The sequence below is a fragment of the Paramecium tetraurelia genome, assembly GCF_000141845.1.
Source record: "Paramecium tetraurelia macronuclear, complete genome".
Lineage (NCBI taxonomy): Eukaryota > Ciliophora > Oligohymenophorea > Peniculida > Parameciidae > Paramecium > Paramecium tetraurelia.
The window spans coordinates 254,973-281,322 of NC_006058.1; the positions used below are offsets into that span (position 1 = coordinate 254,973).

At 24.4% G+C, this 26,350-nt stretch overlaps 14 protein-coding genes across 14 annotated transcripts, besides 1 other annotated feature; 9 read left to right on the plus strand and 5 right to left on the minus strand. All coding sequences in view use genetic code 6, as the record gives it.

Annotated features, from left to right (window-relative positions):
- Positions 1 to 219: 219 nt before the first annotated feature.
- On the plus strand, positions 220 to 1,128 carry PTMB.117 (hypothetical protein). Its single annotated transcript, XM_001346906.1, has 1 exon — positions 220 to 1,128. One exon carries the CDS (start codon positions 220 to 222, stop codon positions 1,126 to 1,128), a length of 909 nt encoding a protein of 302 aa, XP_001346942.1.
- A 434-nt stretch (positions 1,129 to 1,562) lies between these two features.
- PTMB.118c (hypothetical protein) lies at positions 1,563 to 2,305 on the minus strand. The annotated part of the gene is made up of 2 exons (XM_001346907.1): positions 1,563 to 1,721; positions 1,748 to 2,305. The coding sequence occupies 2 exons, from the start codon at positions 2,303 to 2,305 to the stop codon at positions 1,563 to 1,565; spliced, it is 717 nt and encodes a 238-aa protein (XP_001346943.1).
- A 203-nt stretch (positions 2,306 to 2,508) lies between these two features.
- Positions 2,509 to 3,930, minus strand: PTMB.119c (RNA-binding Zn finger). The annotated part of the gene is made up of 2 exons (XM_001346908.1): positions 2,509 to 3,278; positions 3,303 to 3,930. The coding sequence occupies 2 exons, from the start codon at positions 3,928 to 3,930 to the stop codon at positions 2,509 to 2,511; spliced, it is 1,398 nt and encodes a 465-aa protein (XP_001346944.1).
- Positions 3,931 to 4,814: 884 nt separating this feature from the next.
- On the minus strand, positions 4,815 to 5,537 carry PTMB.120c (hypothetical protein). The annotated part of the gene is made up of 1 exon (XM_001346909.1): positions 4,815 to 5,537. The coding sequence occupies one exon, from the start codon at positions 5,535 to 5,537 to the stop codon at positions 4,815 to 4,817; it is 723 nt and encodes a 240-aa protein (XP_001346945.1).
- A 60-nt stretch (positions 5,538 to 5,597) lies between these two features.
- Positions 5,598 to 6,618, plus strand: PTMB.121 (hypothetical protein). The annotated part of the gene is made up of 4 exons (XM_001346910.1): positions 5,598 to 5,767; positions 5,795 to 6,198; positions 6,222 to 6,349; positions 6,376 to 6,618. 4 exons carry the CDS (start codon positions 5,598 to 5,600, stop codon positions 6,616 to 6,618), a joined length of 945 nt encoding a protein of 314 aa, XP_001346946.1.
- Positions 6,619 to 6,761: 143 nt separating this feature from the next.
- On the plus strand, positions 6,762 to 7,912 carry PTMB.122 (hypothetical protein). The annotated part of the gene is made up of 3 exons (XM_001346911.1): positions 6,762 to 7,312; positions 7,335 to 7,455; positions 7,478 to 7,912. 3 exons carry the CDS (start codon positions 6,762 to 6,764, stop codon positions 7,910 to 7,912), a joined length of 1,107 nt encoding a protein of 368 aa, XP_001346947.1.
- A 274-nt stretch (positions 7,913 to 8,186) lies between these two features.
- Positions 8,187 to 9,924, plus strand: PTMB.123 (hypothetical protein). The annotated part of the gene is made up of 2 exons (XM_001346912.1): positions 8,187 to 8,749; positions 8,778 to 9,924. The coding sequence occupies 2 exons, from the start codon at positions 8,187 to 8,189 to the stop codon at positions 9,922 to 9,924; spliced, it is 1,710 nt and encodes a 569-aa protein (XP_001346948.1).
- A 688-nt stretch (positions 9,925 to 10,612) lies between these two features.
- On the plus strand, positions 10,613 to 12,427 carry PTMB.124 (Protein kinase). The annotated part of the gene is made up of 6 exons (XM_001346913.1): positions 10,613 to 10,687; positions 10,710 to 10,920; positions 10,947 to 11,158; positions 11,184 to 11,355; positions 11,379 to 11,522; positions 11,550 to 12,427. 6 exons carry the CDS (start codon positions 10,613 to 10,615, stop codon positions 12,425 to 12,427), a joined length of 1,692 nt encoding a protein of 563 aa, XP_001346949.1.
- Positions 12,428 to 12,674: 247 nt separating this feature from the next.
- Positions 12,675 to 13,500: a sequence feature (inverted repeat).
- Positions 13,501 to 13,771: 271 nt separating this feature from the next.
- PTMB.125 (hypothetical protein) lies at positions 13,772 to 18,806 on the plus strand. The annotated part of the gene is made up of 4 exons (XM_001346914.1): positions 13,772 to 17,591; positions 17,614 to 18,434; positions 18,460 to 18,716; positions 18,740 to 18,806. The coding sequence occupies 4 exons, from the start codon at positions 13,772 to 13,774 to the stop codon at positions 18,804 to 18,806; spliced, it is 4,965 nt and encodes a 1,654-aa protein (XP_001346950.1).
- Positions 18,807 to 18,916: 110 nt separating this feature from the next.
- PTMB.126c (ER retention receptor) lies at positions 18,917 to 19,576 on the minus strand. The annotated part of the gene is made up of 2 exons (XM_001346915.1): positions 18,917 to 19,297; positions 19,322 to 19,576. The coding sequence occupies 2 exons, from the start codon at positions 19,574 to 19,576 to the stop codon at positions 18,917 to 18,919; spliced, it is 636 nt and encodes a 211-aa protein (XP_001346951.1).
- A 290-nt stretch (positions 19,577 to 19,866) lies between these two features.
- On the plus strand, positions 19,867 to 21,579 carry PTMB.127 (hypothetical protein). Its single annotated transcript, XM_001346916.1, has 1 exon — positions 19,867 to 21,579. One exon carries the CDS (start codon positions 19,867 to 19,869, stop codon positions 21,577 to 21,579), a length of 1,713 nt encoding a protein of 570 aa, XP_001346952.1.
- A 145-nt stretch (positions 21,580 to 21,724) lies between these two features.
- On the plus strand, positions 21,725 to 23,128 carry PTMB.128 (Oxysterol binding protein). Its single annotated transcript, XM_001346917.1, has 6 exons — positions 21,725 to 21,805; positions 21,829 to 22,234; positions 22,262 to 22,383; positions 22,406 to 22,585; positions 22,608 to 22,795; positions 22,819 to 23,128. 6 exons carry the CDS (start codon positions 21,725 to 21,727, stop codon positions 23,126 to 23,128), a joined length of 1,287 nt encoding a protein of 428 aa, XP_001346953.1.
- Positions 23,129 to 23,292: 164 nt separating this feature from the next.
- On the minus strand, positions 23,293 to 24,033 carry PTMB.129c (hypothetical protein). The annotated part of the gene is made up of 1 exon (XM_001346918.1): positions 23,293 to 24,033. The coding sequence occupies one exon, from the start codon at positions 24,031 to 24,033 to the stop codon at positions 23,293 to 23,295; it is 741 nt and encodes a 246-aa protein (XP_001346954.1).
- Positions 24,034 to 24,497: 464 nt separating this feature from the next.
- PTMB.130 (hypothetical protein) lies at positions 24,498 to 25,373 on the plus strand. Its single annotated transcript, XM_001346919.1, has 1 exon — positions 24,498 to 25,373. One exon carries the CDS (start codon positions 24,498 to 24,500, stop codon positions 25,371 to 25,373), a length of 876 nt encoding a protein of 291 aa, XP_001346955.1.
- The last annotated feature ends 977 nt before the right edge of the window (positions 25,374 to 26,350 follow it).

Below are 26,350 nucleotides of genomic sequence, written 5' to 3' on the forward strand. Positions count from 1 at the left end.
ATCTCTCCTCTTTCGTTATTGAGGCTATCCTTATTAAGTTGGTGATGCCACAGGAGTTGTAATATAGGGTATTGCCTTTAGCTTTTATCTTAAATGCTAAAAATGCTCCTTAACTTTGATTGTACTCTCAAGTTCAAGAACGGGGGGATTCTAAAGAATTAGGCTTTGTGAGATTGATTTTTTTGGCCTTGAAATTCTTTAAAATTATAACATTAATTAATGAGCAGAAGAAACTCTCTTGAAAAAATTCCGCAATCAGCTCATTCAGCTAGAAATTAAGGTCGAGGCCTTAATATTATAGATTTTCTTACAAAACAGAACTTTCAAGACAAAGCTCCATCCACAATTTTATTCTCGGATGAAGTAAATAAACTTAAATCGTGCGATATGTGTTTATAATTATAAAATGAACTTGATTAACATGTTAAATCAGATAGATTTTAATAAGTTATAGAGAAATTATGGCAAAAGTTTAGAAAAATTGAAGATGAGAATCAAAAAGTGTTAATAAAAGTAGGCAATCTAGAAAGATCACTAATTGAATAATAGGAACTCTTACAGGCATTTAATAGTTAATTTATTAGCAAGTATGGATTAGAGAAACCTTAGTAATAATATAACTACGCCACTTTAGATCAGGAGTAACTTGATAGATTGGAGAGGAAGATTTCCAAGGATGCATAAAAGGGAATCAAAAATATAGAAGACAATCTTTTCAAAAATTTAAATAAAGAAATCTAAGCTAAATTTAACTTGATATAAGATTATTAATTAGAAACTAATCTTAAGTTTACGAGTATCTTTTCATAAATTGATTTATTGAATAACAAATCAGAAATAGCTGATAAAATCAATACCATAGAAGCAACTCTGAGTGAAAACAACAAACTACTGAATAGTAATAAATTAGATCTCTTAGAAATGCAAAAGCAGGTATTATTTTATATTTTAACTAAGTATAGTGACGTAGATTCTGATCTAATTAAAGTATTTCAACATATTAAAACTTTGTTGTAAACTAATTATAAAATAGACCTGATGGAATAATCACTTAATAATTTGAAGTTACAATTTACTCAAATTAGAGATTCTTTAAATGAAGTAGAAGATTTGGTTTCAAAAATATGAAAATATAAATATAAACACTAACAATCATCAATACAAGTGACGTTTATACATTTAAAAAAAATCATAATTAATATTTACAAGAGTAGTCTAAAGTGTTTTACTAAATATTTCTTTTATTTAAATAATACGTATAAAAAGATTTCTAATTATAGATATCATTTGATTCAAAATCTTCTCTTAAAGATTATTAATAGGTATTTATAATTTAATCCATATAACATAATAAATTATTTTGGTCAGTAATTATTTATTTGAAGAATAACATGTATACTAATTGTAAGGAGAGTAAGCGACAAGAAACATGTTTTACCTATACTAGATTATATTGTTAAGTTAATAAATATGTATTAAAAATAGATATAAGTCTTTTAACTATAAGTAATTCTGAAAAATTAAATAAAAGAAGTATGTATTTCTACTTGGGATCAATTAAGTCAAGGATAAATACTGTTTATTACTTGGTTCTTGAAATAATAAATTATGAGGTGCATGGAAATACAGTTCTTTAAATAAATGCAAAAAAAAATAGAAGATTCATTCACCCTACTTACTATTTTCTATCTATTAGATTAATTTTTAATTCTTTTCTGTTACTTCCTAAAATATTTCAAGTACTTACCCTAATTTGAGCTCGTAAACTTTTAAGGCGCTTATCAAATTCAAATTATTCATCTTCTAAATCAGCTCTCTCTTACATATATTAAAACAACTCTTAATTGAAATTCTCCAACATATTTTTGTATAAAATTTACGAATGACTAGAGATTTCTGTTTGTGTAAATAGTAATTTTAACGAATTCTTAGCCTATTGTATTTATTTCAATTGATCAATTCTGCTCTACTTATCTGCTTTAATGTCTTGCTTTTAGGAATCTAAATCATATAATTATTATTCTTCAAGCTCCTTTATGTATTCCGATAGATATGGATCAACCAATAATACTTCCTTTTGATATTCTATTTATATAAGATAATTTATCATACCCTTCTCCCTAATCCTTTAGATATTATATATAATTTGTTTCTAATATTCCCTCAATTATTTATACTCAATTTCTTTTTAATTATAAACCAACAATAATTCTTACTAATAGCGCCTCTCTTTACTAACAACAACTTCAACATCTTCAAGCCCATCCTCTACAGGTGTTTAGTCTGCATATTCTGCTTCATACATTAATTAAATTTAATAAAAGAAAAAGGCTTATAAATTCGATTTTAATTACAATCAACATCAAAAATTATAATTGTTTTGATAAATAGAATACGAATTTAAAGAATAAATTAAAAAGACTTATTTAAGTATCCTAGTAATACCAGAAACTCAAACTAAATATGTATTTGACTTTTAATAATTATTGAACAATAAATAGTTATATTTCAAGAATCCTAATTTTCATCGTTATCTTGTTTATCTACAATTTCAATATTATCCATACTCTCAATAAGTATGTTACTATCATTAACTAATTTACATTTTGGATTAGATTAGGGATGCAAGGGACTTTAAGAAAGCTTACTTCCTATCCAACCTCCTTGGATCACTTATTAATATGTAATCTACTATCGGCAAGATGGACATGTTAACACTTTCATCAGCCACTTCTTTAAGCACAAATGATGAAAAATGTGTCCACAAATGCTTACACTAATTTCCTTTTGATTTAAATTGTCTAAGCATACTACACATTATGTATTTTATTGAAATTCTGGATTTGATTTAATGAAATCTTCGTAATCAAATATTTCGAAGTATTTATCAAAAAACTGTCCACTAAAGTTTTTAGGATTTTCCTCTATTGGAGGGGGTCTTACTTTAATTTTCTTTTTATTCATTTTAATATCCTTCTTTTTACATAAGTTTGTAATTGCAAAGCAAATAATAATAATAAAAATGTTGAAGGATGCAAAAATCAAAAATAGGCAGTTTCCATCCCATATTTTTGGAATTTATTCCTATTTTACATATAATTTAAATGATTAGTTAGATTTACATTACAAACCAATTACCAGTGTAGTAGAGTTCTAAAATTACTAATGCAAATTTTGCATCAACTTAGTGAGACTGAGTTAACTATGTAAAATAGCCGTGTATGATGTTGAATCAGGGACTTCATAGCCTTTCAACCCTAAAATTCCAAAACTTACAGCTAATTATAAAAAAAATAACTTACTTATTGGTTCATTTACACCTTCGGCAATTAACAGAGCCTATTCATTGAATTAGTAAGACAAGTATATAATCTTACGAGCCATCAATTGAATTTCATACTGTACATCTTTTTCCATTTTTTATAGTTCAAATTAACAGTAGGATCCAAAAAAACCGCTCTAACATTCGCACTTTGATGTGCAGCTTGCATTTTGAATTATTTTATTCAAAGAATAACCCTAACAGTTGTTTATACACGTAGAGTGAGGTTTCGAATAAACTTCTAATTTTACTCTAAAGGGTCCAAATCCATCTCTTACGTAATAATAGATGTCATTCCCCTAAGAAATTTCAATTAAATGGATATTATGACGGGTTTACATGGACTCAAAGTCAAAATAAATTTCTTTTCTACTCTCAATAAATTTTGGTTTTGTTGTTATATTGAAATCTGCCTCCCGAACTTTCTCATGAGAGACTATAGCCAAAGGATAGCTAGCTTTCTCAAAATAGAAGACTAATAACAAGTCTTCATCGTTTGTTTCAAGGCTTAACTTTTCTGAAAAATTGTTGATGACTTCTAGTTCAATTTTTTTTAGTAATTAGTATGCATTTCCTAAAATAGCTAGGAGTGACAATTATAATATCATAAAATAAATCTTAAATATTAATATAAAACTTCTAGTATCCCTAAAATCGGAATTTATATTAATTTTCATTAATTATGGAAAAAAAATGTGAAATTTATCAGGTATTATTATTATCGAATATTTCTTTGATTCTGAATCTCGTTTTTCTATTATATGTATTTTTCAAGTTTCTTTTGATTTATAATTTCTTTTGGTTATTCTTTAATAGTGTAAAATTAGTTAATAATAATAATTTTTATTTTTTCTGAAGATTTATAAATGAGAATAGGATAAAAAAACAACCGATTTGATCATTCCTTTGCATTTTTAATGAATAAGTTTCATTTGATAAAGTCATGGAAATAACCTTCAAATGTTAGATTTAGGACTTAATTGTGTAATATATGTCATAAAGAATTAATAAAATCAATGTTTAATTATTCTTGCTCTTTGTTTCATTATTATTTGATCTTTAGCATTAACTTTTTCGTGTAAATTAAAGAAATAATATAAAATTAAATGCCTAATAATTAATATAAATAAAGTATTTTAATGTGAAAGCCAGTTCATTTTATGAATTAAATAATATTTCCTCTAAACTAGATTAATGTATGATATATGTTAATCTAATTATCGTAAAATTATTTCTTATAATTCATTATTTTATTTAACTTTAATCATTTGTTATTTTGAATAAATAATAAAAACTATATCTAAGTGTTCCTTCTATAATCGGTTTAACTTATCGAATTCTTAGTGAGATTGTGGAAGGGTTTTAAGATTATTTTCATTATAATGTCTATTAATATTGGAGAATAATATTAATTGTAAAATTAAAATTTGGGGAAAATTTTTTGGGTACAACCATTATTGATTGAAATATAGATGATATGAATTTAAAATACTCAATTTTATTCTTGGAATTATATCGATTCAGGGTTTTTCTTCTATTTTGATTTTCTCCTAAATATTTGCTTATTTAAGCATAAATAAAATTGAATATCAGATTTCATTTATTCTAGAATACTGGAACACCACAAATAATTCCCAAAATATATCTTAACTATTTGTCTTGCAATTTTTGATTTCATTAATAATATCATATGCTTCTTTGCTCGTTTTGATTTTTTTGTTTTTAAGAACTTTTCTATTGTTTTGTCTTTTATTATTTCTGTTTTATCAAAATATTTTATTATAAATGATGCTAACTTATTTCCTATAATCTTATAGTAATTTTTTGATTATCCTGGAAACATGTAAGGATCGAAATTGATTGTATCATTGTTATATTAATACTATAAACTTGTATTATCATTTTGTTTATGTTCTTCAATTTTTATTTCTAAATTTTGGCTGCTTTCTTTTTGGTTTGCTTATCTTATAATATAAATGGGATAGGCTAAAAAATAGCGTCCATCGATGCACACTTTTTATATTGGATAAGAATTGCAATCAAACATAGTAATTAAAGATAATAGTGATTTTTGAAATAGCATGATTAAAAATTTATTAATACGAATTATGGAAAAGCTAACTGATTAGTTGGAGAATAAATAAGAATTTAGATGAATATTTTAAGCTGGATTGAAGATTAGGATGACTATTAAAATAATTAATTTCTAAAGCATAATTATACTAATAATATAATTTAAATATTATTAATTTATATTAATTAATTATTTTCTTTAATGAATTATCAACAACAAAATTATATTCCAAATAAGGTTCCACAGGACAAGAGACAATAAATTATCGAACTTTAATAATTATTTCCAGTGGTTTCATTGCATGATAAAGTCAACCAAGATTATTAAGAGCAATATTTAATTACAATTCTTCCAGATATTCAAATAAAATTGTAATTTTAGACATTATGATATTTAAGAGTGATCAATAAAGACTATCCATTAAGCTAAGCTAAATATTTTGTGATATCAAATTTACAACATGAGAGCATTAATGAAACAAATTGGTAAATTAAAGTGCAAAACAAAGAAACCTTTAAGCTTACTGCTCTAACTATCAAAGAGCTATTCCTAGTGTCCAAACCTCAGTAAGATCCTTATATTGAGGAATTAGCAAATTTAAAAAATAAAATAAAAGAGGAATAAATTATACAAAGAATTCAACAAGTAGATTTAAAGACCTTATTCCAAAATGTACCTGTGACAGAATACAAGAAAATAATAGAAAGTGGAAAGTTACTTGAATATATTGAAAAATTGCCTGATTATAAATTATTGACTCAATATATAATAGAATTGGGAAAAACAAATGAGAATTTTGCTGGTATATATTATTACAAATAGTAGATCATCTCATAGAATAAGATAAAAAGATTAGGAATTAAAAGGCTGAATTGATTAGTTTAGCAGCTTACTTCGATAGACTAAAAACAGATGTCATAAGCAAGGACAGAGAATGTAAAGAAGTTCAAAATGTATAAAATTATTCATAATATTAAAGAGATTGGATCCATATCATATAGTCCGTTAGTTGGATGAGTAAATTAATTAGTTAGATGAAATAAGTAATGAAAAAATAGAGGATTTAAATGGATCTACTATTATATTGAATAAATAATTTGATGAGGATTTATAATAATACTTGAACTTAAGAAAGTAACAACACAAATTATAAATAAAAAAAGACAAATTGGAACAAACACTTCTTTAAAGGAAAATGGAACAAATGAAATAATAATAATGATGTTTTTATTCCTGAAAGTAAATATTATCTTTTTTTATCTATTATGAATGTATATGAATGAATTTCTTTTAAACTCCATCATCAAAGAAATAGAATAGAGAAACATAGAAATCTGTTTATCAAATCATTAATCTTATTAATAAATGAATTCAAACGATAATAATTTTTGTCTATCACATAAAGCAAGAGAGGAATTTGTTTGTGTGAACTCTTTATGCATTGATAAACAAAAGAAATTGAGCTGTTATAAATGTTTAGAAGCATAACACATCCATTAACACAACCCTAGAGAAGATTTTAAATCCATATATACTATTGTTGAGCAAATTAATTTAGAAAAAGAAGAAAGACTAATTATTCTAAGAAATGCTAAATAATGGAGCATTAATTAAAAAAAGGAAAATAGACAAGCCTTAGAAAAGTCAAAATTGTTTTCTCCATAATTTATAAATGAAATGTCATCTAAGATTGATGAATAATATGAAGAATGTTGTCATAAAATAAATTATTTGTAAATTTGTTTAGAAGATGTCAATCCAATAACTCCATATTCTCTACCAACTTTAATTAGGTTTTATAAGTAAAGCACTAAAGAGTTTTCTGAAGAAGTAGAAATTGTTAAATTTAAATCTTTTGGATCCTCTCAATTATCATAACGATAATCAGATACAGCTTTGATTGAAACTCTAAAAAAGTATATTCAATAAGTATGATAGAATGTAAGATTAAGTTAAAGCTTTAGAACAGAAGGTTGATCAACTATCAACATAGAACCATGTTTAACTAGGAAAAAATCACTATTATCCTGCCATTATTATAAGCCTGATTACCATTATTGTAATAATATTCTTATGCTAAGATTATTTAATTTTTCTCACCTTAGTCAAAATTTTAAATAGAAATTTAGGAGAAATTTGAAGAAGCATATTCTGAGTGTAAGAACTTTAACTCTGAAATTAATCAAAAATTTTAAGAAGCAAATAATGAGTTATAAAAACTAAACTCTCAACATAAATCTATAATTGATCAAAAATTTGAATCCTATAAAAATTAGGTTAATAATGCTTAAATGGATTTAGAAAATAATTATTTTGATTTAAGAGGGTAAACTGATAATAATTAGTTAGCTTTTGAATCCCTTAAATCATAATTAAATAATTTTAATCTTAAGTTAAATGAATTGGAATCTTAAACAAAAAAGATTTTGGATATTTTCAACGAAAGAGCCTAAAAATTTCATCATCATGACCCTAATATGCGTCATTTTAAATAAAGATTTCATGATTGGGCTTGATCAATACTTCTCAAATAGATGATTTGATTTTTTGTGTTTTTGTACCAAATATTTATAATATTTTAAGAAAACAAAGGAAATATTGAAAACAGAGTTATTTCATTTTTCGATGATTATTATTATTTATAAAAAACAACCTAACTGTGATGGAAATAGGCTTATATAGTCAACATTTATGTTAGACATGATTAGAAATTGCGACATGATTTAAAGATTTAATGTCTATAAAATAAAAATTTAAGAATTTATATATTCAATTAAAAACATACATACAATGTCTTTTTAGGTTTATAAACCTTGCAATTAAACATAAAATAAAGAAGAATATATTTGTACAAATAAGTAGTGTTTGGCTGATCATAAAAAGTAGTTACACTGTTATCCTTGTTTGACAAAATTGCATCGGGATAAAAAATAGAAAATTTCTCATCTTGATGATTTTATGGAAATGTCCTAAATTATGTTTAAAGTACAATAGAAGAAGGACTAAAGAATACTATTTTTGAATTAGATTTAGCAAAAGGCTATAGATTTTCAGAAGGAGAAAGTTCAATACATACAAAAATATCCCTTTCATTCAACCGAGTATTTGGAGGAAGTAGTTTAAAAAGTAGAGAATGAAATATCGAAATTCTTAAATTTTTTGGGAGGTTAGTAATAACAGTTGAATAAGGTTCAATTTTATAATTAGGAAAATCACAATGTCATATTTGATTTGTTTCATTCTAATGAAAATCAATACAATTCAAATATTTAATAGAAACTTTATGAGTTATTTACAAATGTGAACAAATTCTTGCAATAAAAGGATCTTAATGTTTACGAAACCTTATCAAAGTATATAAATATTAAAATGTCTTGATAGCTAAAGGAAAAAATTCTAAGTGCTAGAAGAGAAAGTAATGGCTTTAGAGAGACCCTTCACTATAAATAAGCTTCTGAAATATACTTTTTTCATTCTGTTGATGGTTGTGTTCAGTAACTATTTTTTGCACCCCAATAATTCTAGTAGCAATGTAGTTTTGAGGGATGAATCAAAATTGATTGAATAGATTAAATAGACAGTCTAAGAATAAATGACTCTTTTGTAATTAGATACTAAAAATCAGATAGAAGAAATGAAACATAAGTGGTTTGAAGAAATTATGAAAGATATAGAGTACATAAAATTATTTAATTAAAAATTAAAAATAGAAATAATAGAATTCTAGAAAAGCTATAAAGATCACTTTTATGCTCAATCTTAAATTAATAACAATTAGAAAATATAGATTGAAAATTTGGAGTAATAAATTGGGAATCAAACTCAAATGATCATGAATTTAGATATGAAATTGTAGAATTATTCGAAAGATAAATAATAATCTTCATAGAAGAAAGATATTAATACTTAGGATCTTGAGGCTTAATTCTAAGAAACACACAAATAAGTTAAAGCAGTCGATTTAAAATTTGAGACAGCATTAGAAGAAGTGAAAAAATTTGTTGTAGACAAGATAGAGATTAATCGTCATTATTATAATGCTTAATTAGAATTGTTAGGTAGGATTCATACAGATTTTCCTTTCATATTATTATCTGGATTCCAATAATATTATTTAAAGGATTTTTCTGTTAAATTTCCCTACGAAACAATTAAGAGCATTTAATAATCTTTAAGTCACTAAGCAATAGTATGTCTTGGTGGAATTGACATGAAAACACCAGATCGTTTTATTTTAATGGCTTGTGATTATGCATTTGAAGTATTTTAAGAAACAGTCAGCAAGTCAAAGGCAAGAAAAAGTAGAAGCAGTGATGAATTGTATTGGTATCTAGTAAGGAATCACTCAATAGGATTTTCTCCAAAAGAAATGATTGATCTTAGGTAAACTGATAATTATGATGTTGATGATACGAGAAGATTCAGTCATCTTTTAGATCATCCCCATGGAGGAGGAAGAAGAATAGGAAATTAACTCACTTTATCATATTCAACTGATTATGGTTTTGCAATTTTTGCCATTAATTGATAAAATATAGATTTTACATAAATAGATTATAAATTTTTATTAGTATTTAATTAATTAAAATATTAAATTAAGTGGAAAATGAAGAAGACTTGGAAGCATATTTAATAATAAGGTTTAGAGATGCCATGTTGTATCTGATCAACCTAATAAAGAAAATTAAGATTCAAGACAATTAGGGAATTTCTTTTTTAAGTATAAAGATTTAAGACTGAAAGAAAGATGTAAACAACAAAGATGGACACTACTTCAAAATAAAATTACAACCTAAATGAATAAAAGTAAGGAATGAAATAACTATAATTTGAATTGATAAATTCCTTAATGTGTTGGATTACACAATTATTCAAATAAAAGGAAATGATAATTGAATTAAATAAAGATTATTTTTACTTTTCTATTTTAAAAAAAATAAAATATAGAAAGAAATCCATATCAAATTAAGTAATTTAATTCAGATGAAGCTAGCTATTATTATAATTATTAATTATAAATATCGTTTTAAAGTGAGATTTTTCTAAAATCATAAATTCCTTTTCCAATTATAACATAATAACATTTTAATAGAATTTAGAAAATAATTCATTCTAAGTAAAACCTATGTGTCAATCCTCAAAAGACCCAACTTGAAGAGTGAGACAAATGTATTATAATAATAATATATTTAAATTAAATATAATAACATAATATCATGAACAACTTCATTGATAAAGAAATAAAAGGATATAAGTTTATTAAGCTTATTGGAAGAGGAGCCTTTGGAAATGTAAAATGAAAAAATAAAGTAGGTTTACTAAGGTAAAAAAATGAGCACTAAACAAATTGTGGCTATTAAGGTGATAGAAATCGAAAGGTTTGGAGAAAATGATGGAATTTTAGGTGAACTCGTTGAATCAGAATAAAAAGCTTTGCAAAAGGTTAAGAGCAAATATGTAGTTGGATTTGTGGATACCTTTCAGGATAATATATATAATTACTTAGTAATGGAATATTGTGATTGTAATTTAATATCTATATTGTAATAGCAGGAGATTTAGAGCAATAGATAAAAAATCCAAATACTCATTTCACAGAGCAAGATGCCATTGGGATACTTAGATAAATACTATAAGGATTAAGAGATATTCATTCTGTTTTTATTATTCATAGAGATTTAAAATTAGCAAATATTCTAATCCATAATCATTCGATCTATAAAATTGCAGATTTGGGCTTTTGCAAGATATTGCAACATGAAGTAATGCCCTATTATATATATTTAGAACGATTAATCTCGTTTATAGCTTGGATCCCTTTATACAATGGCTCCAGAAATCCTTAATTCAAATTCTTATGGTTTATCATCAGATATGTTTTCGGTTGGAGTCATCTTTTATTAAATATTATTTGGAAGATTTCCATTCACTTAAAAAGACTATAAATTAACGAGTTAGCGTATTTAAATGTTTTAAACTTAGCTTTAATTAATTTTACAAGGAATAAAATTGATGTATCTGACGAATCAAAAGATCTTCTTGAGAAAATGCTTTAATTTGATCCAAAAAAGAGAATTACTTTCTAATAAATCACTCAACATAAAGTATTTGAGAAATAAATATTTAGTAAATTGAAAGCTTAATTATTTTTAGGTTAAATAAGTAGAATTTAAATTGAAAGTGCTAGAGTTATTATGGAAGAGCATGCATAATTTTATTAAAAAGAAGGAGCTAAAATTGAAAGAGAAAATTAGAAAGATATCGAAATAACCTAATAGCGTTTAATGTCTATGGGGAAACCACATTTAGAGTAACAGCAATTTAATTATGAATAATCTCAAAATATTTCTAACTTTAAAATTGAAGAGAAAGTGTCAGAAAACAGTATTGCAGATATTGATATAAAAGAAAAAACAAGGAAAACAGATGAAATGAATCTAAAAATTAATCATTTTAACAAACAAATGAATGATCTTTATTTCTTTTCAAATACTATTTTGGAAATCTTTTAAATTCAAATGAGAGCTCATTATGCTGCTGTACTTTTATGCTATTAAGTTAAAAAAATGATTTATTCAATCAAGGAATAATTAGAAGTATAAATTTAGGTTAATATGAACGACTCTGATTTATCACTTGATTTAACTCATTTATAGAAACTTTTAGAATTAACAGAATAATAATAAATAATTATTGATCTTTAGTTTGATGATATTGCAGAATAATAGATAAAATCTGGTGATACAAGAGTTCAATAGATGATATAAAATCAGCTAAAATAGGATACTTTTAATGACAATCTCTATTCAGAAATTAATGCCTTAATAAAAAAGCAAAATAATTAAATTACTTACATTTTATTTCACATGATTTAGTGTTGTTAATATTGTTTTGCTCTAAACAAATAATTGAATCCAATTGAATTAGATAATAGTATCTTTGATTTAAAAAAGTCGAGCTAAATATATCCTGATTAACAAAACATTAAAGCCTAATTTGAAATGTTACAGAACAGCCAATAGTAGTACTGAAGAATATCATTTTAAATAAATAATACACATTAGATTATATTAATTAATTCTTCTTTTTATTTATTTAAATACCAAATTTTTTATTAAAAATTGCTCTACCTGAATCATTTTGTAAATTTAATTATTGTATTTCTTTATTAATTTAATAGCAGATGCTTTTAAATAGGATATGCAAAGTTGCCATTCGCTTAATGTTTGATTTTTTTCTATGAAATCTTATCTTTCTGTTTCATTACAGATAATCATCTCAATAATATCTAGTTAAACACTCATCAAGCTATAGAATAACCACTGTTTTTTTAAAAGTGTAAATAGAGGCTAAGCAATCGATAGATGATTTTTTACTTGATTTGGTTGGAGATAAATATAAATAAATTCTTTAAGCAGAAGCAGATATGATTTAAAAGTATAAATAAAATATGAGTCTATTAGCAATGATTTATAAAATAAAATTAAATTAGTATTTGATTTTATTGAAAGTAAATTAAGCAATAGAAATGAAGATGATCCTTTTATGACTACATTTGCTTAGGTTTTATTTAGAAATGAATACAATTGTGAGACTGAAAATGATCTTATTAAAATAGGATGCGATGAAACTATTTGTCTCTTCATTAAAGAATTATCTTACACACTTAATTTAAGATTTTTATAAGAAATCGCCTATTTCTTATTGAGCTATCGAAATTATATATTTAACAATCATAATATCAATTCAAATTCATCTCCATTGTAATTTGGAGATTTAATGAACCATTTTATGTAAGAAAAGATTACTTATTTTAATGATAACATTTTAGAATAATTTTATTAAGAACTTCAAGATTAAGATAAGTATTATTTTATTTTTATCAAAGAACATTTTTAAAATTAGATAAAAGTGAGAAATTGTAAATCAAAATAGGCCTTCATTTTTGCACTTGGTTATTCCATTCTAGATATAATCGCTAAAATGTGTAATTTAATGAACTAAGAAATTAAATTTTAGTTTCTTTATTCTGATAATTATAGTTTATAAATTCAACTTAAATTTTTCATTTATAATAAATAAATAACACAAACTTCCTTTTATTCTTCTAAAATTTTTTTAATGAAATAAGAGAGACTAATAGTTTGAGATATATTGTTTGATTAATAAATATTATTGATAATTAATTTAATTGATTAAAGGATGGATGTTATTATGATAAGGAATTGATGATTTGATTTAGTTTATGTAAATACCTAAAGTGTGGTATGAGTAATAAGATGTATTTTAATTAAATAAAACAATAAAAGCCATTATAGTTTTCATTCTTTAAATCTATCAAAATTCCATTAAATTATATAAATATTAAAGAGATTATGAATTTCATTGATGATCCAATGGATATTGAATAAAGTGATGTGAAAGTTCAAGAAGTTCATTAATAGAATAGATTTCTACATTCTAAACGAATGATCATAGTTAATGAGAAATCTTAAGCAATAGTTCCAGATAAACCTGAAAAAACATTAGAAAAATTTTAGAAGCATGTAAAAGTAGTTATTTATCTGTAGAAACAAAGCCTAATATTTCAAACAGAGCAAATCTAGAATCTTTCGGATATTGATGATTATTTACTTTTCGCATCATCCTTAATCTTGAACTAGGCAGATGAGACTACAACAGAAGATACAAAAAAGAAAAATAAAGGGTTCAGTGGTGATGGTCTGATTTTAAGTGGATTAACTCTAACTTAAGAACAAGTAAATGAAAAGGCATTGATGTTTTTGAAGCTAATGGATTATAACATTATCAAAGCGAAATTTTATTTGTTATTTCCAAGCTTAACAATTTATAATCAATTTAAACATAGGCATGCCTTAAAATTCACTGACGAATATATGAATGAAAAAATTCAATAGTACATTAGCAAGTTAAATGAAGATAAAATGATGCAATAAAATAAATGGAAATAAGATATTATGGAACTCATAAACAGCAAATAAAAGGTTCATTTGGCTTAATTATAAACATTATTAGAGCAAGGATAATAATTAAAATACGAGGTACCTGAATAAATAAAATAAATACATTAATCTTCAATACAAATACAAAAATAATTAAACAAATTATTTAAAGAAAAATAAACTTTAGAAAAGCTAAAATCAGCTTTAGAAAAATATGAAGAATAAATTCCAATAATAACACCTGAAATATAATAATTAAGGGATTAAGTTTAAAAATCTGAACAATTTTATTAAAAGTTGTCTAAGCTTCCTATTCCAATTAATGAAAATGAAAATTTTGATCTAATTTTTGATAAAATGATATCGAACTCATTATCATAGAAAATTTAACTTAGAAATCTTACTAGTTGCAATTAAGAGTATAAGTAAATACCTATAGAAATCAAGGCATTTGAACAATTACACAAAAGATTATATGAATATGTTTTAGATTTAGTTGAGAAAATCACAAAATTCACAAAAACATAACAAACGAAAACAAGACTTGGTTAATAGAATTCTAACTAGGGAGAAAGAATTGAAAAAATAACCTTAGCCTAGGCTGGAAAGTTTAATTAACAAATCCTCTAATTGATTGTAACTTGCGATGAATTTGATTCATTTAATGAACTTTATGAATAGGCAATAGAATTAAATGAAAGAGCAAGATCTTAAATAGATGATCCTGAAATGTAATAGAGGTTACTAATGGAATTATTAGATTGCCCATTTTATTTAGATGTATAAGAAAAATTACAAAGCATAATTGATTATTCCTAGATTTTAGATTAAATAAAACAACATATGTCATCTGGTTAGCATCAAGAGGCCAATGATTAAATTTAGACACTTCTGAATAGGGGTATAATAAATGAAGATCTTAAATAGTTATAGGATATAAATCTTAAAGTCTTAGAATGGAATTAATTGGCAAATGAAATCATAAATTATCATGATAGTATATCATTGGTTGATGTTTATCAAGAAGATTTTGAAATAAAATAATATCCAAATACTTTATTTCAACCACCTTAAGATATTATTAAATAATTAGACCCAGAGAAGGTTTAACAAATTAATAAAATAGCAGAGAGAGTTTAAATTTGGAAAGATTAATTGATTTCTTTAATTGATAATAAATAATTATAGGTTCAATAAACAAATAAAAAGAGCAATTAAAATAAATCTTTTAATAAATTATGGGAATTATTTAAAGAAGGTCTGAAATATAAATAGGAATTATCTTTGATGGTTAAAGTCAGATAAATTATACTTCAAATATTAGATTGGCATGCATAAGTTGGTATAATAAAATAAACATTAAGAGTTAATGATGATACAACATTATAAATTGATGGCATGGAAACAATTAGAAAGTTATATATTTAAAAACATGGTTTTTAATAAACTCAAGATTAAATAGATAAATTATAATAGTTTCAATCTCCATTTATAAGTGGCAATAAAGATTTGTAAATTATTTAGGCATTAACCCAACATATAGAAAAATGGAATAAGAATGCCTAAGAAGCTGTGCAAACTTAAAATTAAGAATTAATCAAAAATTTATTAGATGAAGCTCCAAAATTACCAGTTGAAGAATAATTAGTAAAAGAACTATAAAATTTGCATGCTTCTTCTTTAAAAGTTGGTTGGATCAAATAAATAATTCAAAGTTAAGATCCATTATTTGAATCTATTATGATTGCTCTATAAAATGATGAATCAATAAAATAGCTAAAGGAAGAAATGCTCCGAATATATGCACAAAATCCATAAAATAAAAAGAAGAAAGAAGGCACAAAATTATCTAAACTTGCATAGAATTTTTTTTTTAATTTTCAGAATACAATCAAATATTACTTAAAACATTTAACAAATTTAGATGAAAACAAACTAAAAAAACTCTAACCAGTAAAAGTTTCAAAGCTTAAGGATTATTAAAGGGATTTATAAAATGATGAAATTTCTTAATAAGTTGATGAATGGATAGATTAATTCCAATAATGGCAATATCAGATTCTTAATTTAAATGATGAGCAATAACCAAAAAAAAAGAAAAAGTCTAAAGACTCAGAATCATAGCCTGAATCTTATTTCTTAACTGGAGATTTACTTTATTATTTTAAGGTGCCAGAGTTACTTTGTCTTGTTTTGTCAGGAATAGAGAAAAATTATATAAGTTAGGAATTAGTAGGTTCTATTGAGAAATTAGTGACAATAAATAATTAGGCTGATATGGCATTGAAAGTTTCAAGTATCAAAGATGTTCATTATTATTCTCAGGTTTTTATGCCTGAATTTTATGTAATGGATAAAAAATTTAGAGTAATCAATAATTGGTTATAAATGGCTTAAGAAATGATTAATGACACTCCAAGATTAAAAAATTTAATCATGGTTCAGAAATTGAAGCCTTTCCTAGACTATGTTGATTAAATTTAGCTTTAAGAATTAAAGACTTCTTAATCATAATAATAGTAATAATAATAATAATATTCAACAATAACTTAACAATAATAATCATAAACATAATAACAATTATAATAGTAATAGCAATAACAATAACAATAAATTTCAAACACCAAAAAAAAAATGTTTAAATCTATAAATAAATTAAAAATAAAAAGTTAGGAAGAATCCTAACCAATTGTTGATTAAGAAAGTGTTTCAATAAAACATTCTAAAAGAGTGAAATAGGTTTCAAAGTTGATGAGAGATGATAATATTGCATTTTACGATGCTAATGTACCCTTAGGAAAAGCTTTCAAATAAAGTCCTAATGAAATTTAGACATAGGATCCTGTAATTTAATCGATAAAAAAAAATAATAATAAAAGATGCTATAAAAAAGGATTAAATAGAAAAGTGTTACCAAATTTAGAAGTGGAAATAAACAATCCCAATTTTTTAGAGTGGATAAAAATGTAATCATAAGAACTATTGAATCTTTATAGTCAAGAAGAAATCTACTGTATTTGTAGACAAGGAGGTGAATCAGCAATCTCAGATCTTTAAATCATTAAAAGTTTAAACGAAAATAATGTTTAATTATTTCATTAATAATGTTTAAAATAATAATAACAAGTTAAATATATGATTTTTTGTGATATTTGCGAAGAATGGTATCATTATGAATGTATGGGAATAAAAAAACTGAAAGAATAAAGTTAAGATAAATATATTTGCAGAAGTATATAATAATATTTATGTAGTTTGTTTGATGAAATTTAATATGCCATTTTTAATTCTAAATGAGAATCTGTGGGATTAATATATAGATTCTTCATCAGAACTTCATGATAGTTATTAAAAATAAAAGCAAGGACTAGAAAAAAACATACTGCCTAATTCAGGAGAATACATATACTCTCAATTATAGTTACCAACGGTGGATGAGTTCAAAGATTTTCTGAAAATTGGAAAAAGTTTACCAGCATAACTTGTTGAGCTTGAAATTTTGGAACTTCTTGAGTAAAAGTTAGATTAATGGTTAGTATCTTATACTAATTTGAAAAACTATTCTTTTCCTTAATTATTAGCATTATATGCAGAAGGTGAATGGCTACCAATAAACTTGCCTTAATAAAAGATTCTTTTATCAATTATTTGCCAAAAGGAATTTTTATGCACTGCAAATGAACTATTGTAAAGTAGAGCAACTTTTAAGACAAAATAATTGAAAAAGCCATAAATGGATAAAACGGAATAGCTATATGCCTATATTAAAGAACAATAACCTGAATTATTATAAGAAAGTGATCATTAAGTTATTAAGACTATATAAATGCTAAGAGTTTAATAAGACCTAAATAATTAATTTTAATCATAATTAAAATAACAATAAACATTGGAGTAATATGATTAATTGGCAATTCAATATGAAAAAGAAATCAAACTCTAAATTTAGAAAACTGAAATCAAATTTTCTTTACCAAAATTAAATGAATTACGATAGTAGATTACAAAGATTCAGTAGTGGAACGCAGAAATACTTGCTATTTTTAAGGATGTTGACGATATTTATACATCCAATGTAAATCTAAATATTTATTAAATAGTTAAGTTAATAATTTTATGATAGCAAACCTAATTTTTCTGATATTTAAGTGAAATTAAAAGAATATGAAATGATAACTCTCAAAATTCCAAATCTGTACTATGAATTTCTCAAAACCCTTCAATCAAAAGCTGAAGATATAATTATTAAGATAGATTCAAATGTATGTTAATTGTCATTTGATGAATAATTTGACTTATGTAGAACAGCATACTAATTAAAATGTAAAATCCCTTAATTCAAGGATCTTGCTAATAAGTAACCATCATATTTAAAATTAGTGTAAGTAAGGATGTTCAGATGAGAATTCTTTAATGGCTTCCATATATCAAAGCAAGATTATATTGATTTTTAGTTGTTAATTTTAAAATGATTATAATTTTATCACTTGAATTTGAATAAAAATTAATTGCTGAAGTAATTTAGTGAGTTAAATTCATGTTTTACAAATTCATAAATCAAACAAAAACTTTAAACGCGCCTCTATTCTTAAAAAATAAATAAACGAAATCTGAATAAACAAGAACAGCTAATGTTCCTCCAAAAATGGTCGTTGAGCACCACCAACCAGCATGAAATACTCTACAATACCAACTTATCACATAAAGACCTCTATAAACTCCTAAACATAAGACATAGTATCCTGCTAAATTTTCCACGTCTTAAATTTTCTACATTAAATTCATTTGTGGTAAAATTGCTAATGCTTCTAGCCAAATAGAAAATGATTAGCATATCTAAGACAAGGATGTGCCTGTATGGAAAATTAAAGTGAGGAGACAAGCTGCAGGATAAATATATACAAAGAATTAGGATTAATCCTAATCTTTTTGATAAGTCTAATGTATTAGTTAATATAATACCAAACAAAAAGGCTTTTAAAATTTAATCGTATAAATTAAAAGGACTGTCAAAGTTAAGTAAAATAATCTAAGCACATAATCTATTGTCTCAAAATGTATATTCAGATCACAAAATCTTGTTAAAAATACTAACAAATATATCTCTTGGGTTTTATATGATATCCCTAAGCAACTTCGAGTTTTCTTGATTTTATAATAAAGCAACACAAAAGACAGAAAGTGGATAAGCTCTGCTAAAATTAGAAATTTGTTCATATTCTAATAAATAATAAATTTAAATAATATTTACATTAATAACTTTCATAAATAGCTTTGTGGAATGTAGTTATAAAAGTAGCATCTTCATTTTTTTGCTTATTTTAGTTTCTATTTTATAAATCGTTACTAAAAGATTGATACATGATTTATACTTTTAAACCAAGTAAGTTTCTGCTTAAAGAACTTATTTATATTTATCAAATAAATCATTGATAGATTGCTTGGTCATTATTTGGAGGCTCTTAAAATAATAATTATAATTCTATAAATTTTCTATATTCATTTCTATGGGGAATTAAATATTTTGGTGCTATGCTGAATAAGAGGGTGATGAATAAAATCGAACGTATGAAAATAAAAATTTGAACATTAAAGCAGTTGTCCAAGAGGATGTGTCTCTGTAAAATTAAGAAAAAAAAAAATACATATTTTTTTAGTAAGAATCAAATCAAGCATAAATATAATCTAATAATTTAGATAGTCAATGTGCTTTTTGCATATCCTATTTAAAATCAACTGATAATAAATTAAAAAAGTAATAAAAAAATTGTAATAACAATTAACATCCTATGCATCATGAGGATTTTAAGGAATTACACTATTAGTTGGAACCTTTAGTTTAAATTCACAATGATTCGATTTCAAAAATTGTATCTACATGGTTTCAATTAGCTATTGCTTTACCAAAATTTGTGAAATCTCATGAAATTACATAAGAGATTAGTGATAATGAAGATCTTCAAACCTTAATTTGCTTGAAATGGGGTGTTGTAGACTTTTTTAAATTAGCAGTTTTGAATATACCAAAAGATAAAATCATAAGAGAATGTTTTGAAATTTTTAAAAGGATCCTTCATTATTGCCTTTTCTTCAATGAAATATTCCTTGAAAATTATTCATAAACAGATTACTAGGCTAATATTTCATTTTATATCAAATGCTATTAGTATTATTAAAGACTAATGTACGGATATGCAAATCAATATGAATAATTAATTGATAAAATGTAATAGATATACTAACAATAGTTTTCTTTTAAGAATGAAAATAATTAATATCCGAATTTTAAGGTGATTGGATATATGATGAGATTTTGGTGTTAAGTGATGCTGACCGATAGAATTTAAAAGATCTTAGAAGTAAGCTTCTAAAATTTGAATTAGTTAAAGGATTCAACACTATTTTATTAATATGTAATATATGCATTGGATGTAAATATAAATGAAGATAATGTTCATTGGATTGGACATAGAGAGAATTTTAAATATGATAAAAAACTATTATCTGATAAACACTGGCAGAATATGAAGATAAATATAAATTTGGATAACGAAAATTACCATACTTAATTAATTGATAAGTTGGCTCAACAGAAAATATTTTACCCTTCATGGTATTATGAGGTGGAGATAGAATACGATGTTATTAGGAGCAATATTAAGATGATAGTAGAAGAACTTAAATAAATACAACGGCGTTTTTCTTCTAGTGAAGAATTTGAAGATTAAGTATAATTAGAGAGTTTAATCAAGAGCTCTAACAATATTTTTGAATAAAAAGAATCTCCTCAATCATTGTAGAATTACATAAAATAATTTTTAAACAACAATGATATAATTGAATGTTGTGATTCATTAGATTCAATAGAAAAACTGGATAAAATTAAAACGAGATTATCTGATAGCTCTAATATGTCTACTGAGATTAGTACCTCGGTTAATTTATCTAAAATAGTTGAAAATATGGAAAAGTTGATTTCGGATTTAATACTGATAAAAAAAAAATTAAAATAAAGAGAATTCATATTATAATTAAGAGCTAGCAAATGGAAATTAAAAACTAAACGAGAAATTGAATGGCTTTATTATTTTAATAAGACATCTTTTATCAAAATTCCTGATAGCCGTCAAAATCTTTAGGAATATATACTAGAAATTTTACACAAGTTAAAATTCATGAATAATGGCTACTACTAGAATCAAATATAAATGTTTTATTGAACTATTTTTATGTATCTAAAATTTAATTTAATTTAAAGATTCTCTGCGTGTTGACATAGTAAAAAAATTATACTTTTCCAATATTTGAATATGTTATTATCATATTACTAATAAATTTTTATTTTAAATTAATTGTCATTAAAAAATGCTTAGTTGGTTCAAAAAAAAGAAGCCTGAGACTAATTAACCATAATAAGAGGAAAAAGATGAGAGTGATTTTGTTGAAGTAAATATTTAATAAATTTGAAGGATGATACTTAAGTTGTTACTAATGAGGATAAAGAGTTGGAAGAAAAGGGATTTGATCCAATAGCATAAGTTTAAGAATAGGACAAGGAAAATGAAGGAATTGCTGATCCTGATAAATTGGAATATGTTGGTTATCATGATATCTCAGGAGATGAAATACTTTAATTAGTGCTCAACTTAAAAAACTTTCCAAATGATGAGGAAATTCGTCATGTTGAAGGATATGAAAAAGGAGGACGAATCTGTGCTGACAAAAAAGTAGTTAGCAAGGCCAGAAGTGTTGGAAAGGAAATGGTAAAATAAATAGGAAAGAAAATCTTATCAGGATCGTTGAATCTTACTAAAGTTAGTTTTCCTATTAGAGTAATGATTCCTAAAACTGCCTTGGAAACTGCTGTTCATGGAAGTAATTAATATGAGTAAACTATCATAGCGTCCATATTTCCCTTATACATTACAAAGGCAACAATGACTCCAGATTTTTTGGAAAGATTCAAATTAGTTATCACAGCAACATTATCCTCATTTTTTTGGACCAATACATTTTTGAAACCTGTATATCTTCAAATAAATGTAGCTTAATCCAATATTGGGTGAAACTTTACAAGCATCCTATAATGATGGAACACAAGTATATTGTGAATAAATTATGCATCATCCACCTGTAAGTTACTTTTTAGTTTATGGACCAAACAAGAAATACAAATACTATGGATATTATTTGGTTGAAGGAAGAGCAGGCTTAAATTCTGTGACAGTATAAAAAAATTCTATATTAGATTATTAATAAAGGAAGACGATCAATAGAGTTCAATGATGGGTAAAAGATTGATTTTGATTTCCCTAATGAACTCTATAGCGGTACCTTCTTTGGCTAACTTAGATAGGAATCAATCAACAAAATTACATTCCAAGATAAAGCCAATGGATTATCGTGTATAATTGATATTGGAAAAGTTAAAAAGAAGTAAATTTAAATTAAGAAATTAGAACTTCTGATTACTTCTAAGCAGATATCACATGCAAAGGATAAAAGGTTTCAACAGTCTATGGTACATACATAGGTTTCATTAATTTTGATAATGTGAGATATTGGGATTATAGATATGTAGTTCCATTCAAGATTAAGATGGATAAATAACCACTTGAAAGTGATCACAAGAACAGAGCTGATTTACAATCTTTGAAAGCAGGAGATATTCCTATGGCTTAAACAAATAAAGAAATTTTAGAAAACTTATAAAGAAATGACAGAAAGCTTAGAGAGTAATACGAAAAATTAAAGAAATCCAAAAAGTGATTTCAAAGTTAGTGTTAAAATATAAATAAATTAATTGATCTTTCTCTCTTCAGATTCTACATTAATTGGACATATTATTTAAACTTCAAACTTGTATCTTTATGTTAATTACAACGCATTCATATAAAATATAAATTATCATTAAATATTTCAATAAATACTCTTCAAAATACTCCTTCAAAGACATCATCCGTTATAGTTTTTACTGATTGTGCTAATCCTGCCACGCTAAATCTTGATTCATTAGCAGCCTTTTTCCTTATTAAATTTATGAGATGATGAACATGCAATATAGATTCATCCCTTATATTGATAGATGAGACAATGAATAATAATAATTCCATAGATCGATCGCTCATTTGAACTTTGAAGATCTAGTCCTATACACCATGATATTCCAGAGTTTTTAATTCTTAATTTGTATATGATGATCCACAAAAAATATATCCCAACCTTATGGCTTATTTTAAGATCACTTAGTCCATTTAATTCAGGTAAATTAAAAATAGCTCAAGTAACATTTAATGAATTTCCAATAAATTAGTTTATGTAATTTCAGTTATGATTTAATACTATTTTCTTTTTTTTGAATTATTAAAAATGTTTTCATATTTATTTTTCATTATTGGCAGGCTGTCTAAGGATAGATGAGTTTAATTTTCTTAATTGATAAAATCCAAATATTCATTATAAACAGTTAACAATAATACAGATACAATTTCCTCTCCATTCAGTATATTTAATGATATAAGACTTGGAATAACACTAATAACTAAAACGTCAGCTTTGTATTATTTCCATTTTTAAGATGACTTTACAATAGTAAACAATACACTATAAAATTGTTTATCATTATCTACAAGCTTTGAAGTTATTAATAAACTAATTCGTTGACTATTCTTCATCAAAGTTTATATTAATTAGCCTTAGGTTCTCAAAAAAATAAATTAAAAAATTTACTTAAATTCCTGCCAACAACTCCTTTAAATCACCATCTTGAGGTTGATAATTAGTTTCTTACATTCTCTTTATGATTGCAAAGCTTTTATCTTCTTGCATTGATAATAATATATAATAATATAATTAATGTAATTAATTATTAATTTTCACACTTTTTCTAATTGATGTAGATCAAAATCTAGATTAAATGAAATTTAAGCAGTTTAATGGCTCTTAATAGCTTTTTTAAATGTACTAATAACTTTACAAGTCAAATTTCCAGTCATTTTCATATTTGTAATTGATTTTTCTTATAAATAGTATTCTGCATTTACCTTATGATACCTTTTCTTCAAATAAAAATACATTATAATATATTTGATTTTTGTTTTTTTTCTAAGCTTGTTTATTAATTAATTTATTGAAAAAAATGCATTAATAAAAAGCATAAATCATTTCTAAAGACCCAAACTTGAAGGATGCAGAGAATAATCAAAAAAAACCAAATTTTATTTTATATGAATAATTCTAAGAAGATTATAATAATCAAACCCTATAGGAAATAACAGTTGTTTTAAAAGATTGTTTGGATAAATTAAAGAAATATCCCTTATTGAAAAATGTAGATCATAGACCATTAGAAAAAGATAAGAAAGACGAATTTAATAAAAATGTAGATGATTTATAAATAAAAGTTAATTCTATTAAGGAGATTCTTTAGGAAATAGAATAATTTCCTCCAAAATATGAAAACATATATTAAAATTAAATACAATTACAAATACCAGAAAGTACAAAAAAATAATAAGATGCGCAAAATTAAGTAATTGTTTAGCAAAATATAACACCAATTCCTATAAGCAGTACTTTTTTAACAGATAATGAAAATTAGGAATAGAAAGTTAAGAATACATAGGATCAATAGATTTAAACTGAAACAATTTAATGCATTATAGATCACTAATAAGTATTGACATACTTGCTATAATAAAATGTAAAAAGAAATATAAATATTTTTCCTCAATGTTTTTGCAATGAAAGAATTAAAAAAACACATTTACTAAGTTTAGAGAATAGAAACTTGTTTGATTAGCTTCTATCCTAATAAGTAGAAAATATTTTAGAAAATTAAATAAAAATCTAAAATAAATAGGTGTTTAAGTGCAATAATAGTTTTTGTACATTTAAGTGCTTTGCAGAAAAAAATGTTGATAAAGATAAAAAATTTTATTGTACTCTTTGTGATGAATAATCTGTTCAATTGATAAAAACATATACATTAAAAAAAAATTTGAATTTCTATTGAGTTTGCATTTTCACAAAATGAAAAAAATCATTATTCTCATCATAACAAAAATATATTATATATATAACCATTTGTATTACTAGAATTTCATTAAGTATAATTATAGTGTAGAATTTACATCTTGTTAAATACTTCGAATAATTTCAATCTAACTTTAAATTTTGGAGTTATAATCGTATTAAACTAATTTTTGCATCTCTAAAGTTGACTACAATCTATTTGCTTGATTTATGAATAAATCTTGTGAAAATTGTGAACTCAATTGGTTTTGGTTAAATTTTGTGAAGAGTTTCAAATCTAATACATCTCATTCTTAGTTTGAGTGATATTAATTGAGATATTTCAGTTTAATAATGTTAGGATTAGTTCTTGGCATATGTTTAGAATTAATAAAATCAATTTTAGAGATAATTGTTAGAAATTATTCAGACAAGAAAGATTGATAAATAGCAATTGATATTCTTTGATGAGAATGAAATTTATTTATTAATTTATTTAAATTATTTAAATAAAATATCTCTAAACACTTTGAGAAATAATTCCTTTGATCTCAACTCACAGTGTTGATAATAAACTTATTACTAATGATGAAATATTATACATTACTTATCATAAGTGATGAATGATCCGTTCGCTGATATAAATATATATATATATATTAAATTTAATAAATGCCTAAAGACGCTAGAGGAAAAAACAGGAAATGGGGGAATCACAAGGATAGATAATTCGAATAAGTCAATGAGGGTGAATTGATTGAATAATTAAAACACCAGGCAGAAGACGATTCAGAAGATGATGAGGAAGTTGAATAAGTAGATTAACCTTAAAAAGTTGAATAAAAAGTGGAAGGCTAAGAGGAGTAACAATAAGAAAAAAAGAAGAAAAAGAAAAAGTAATCTAAATTTTAATGTGTTTAGAAGAGTGACTGCTGAAGGAGTACCAAAACCAAAAAAATAAAAGAGAAATCTTGACAT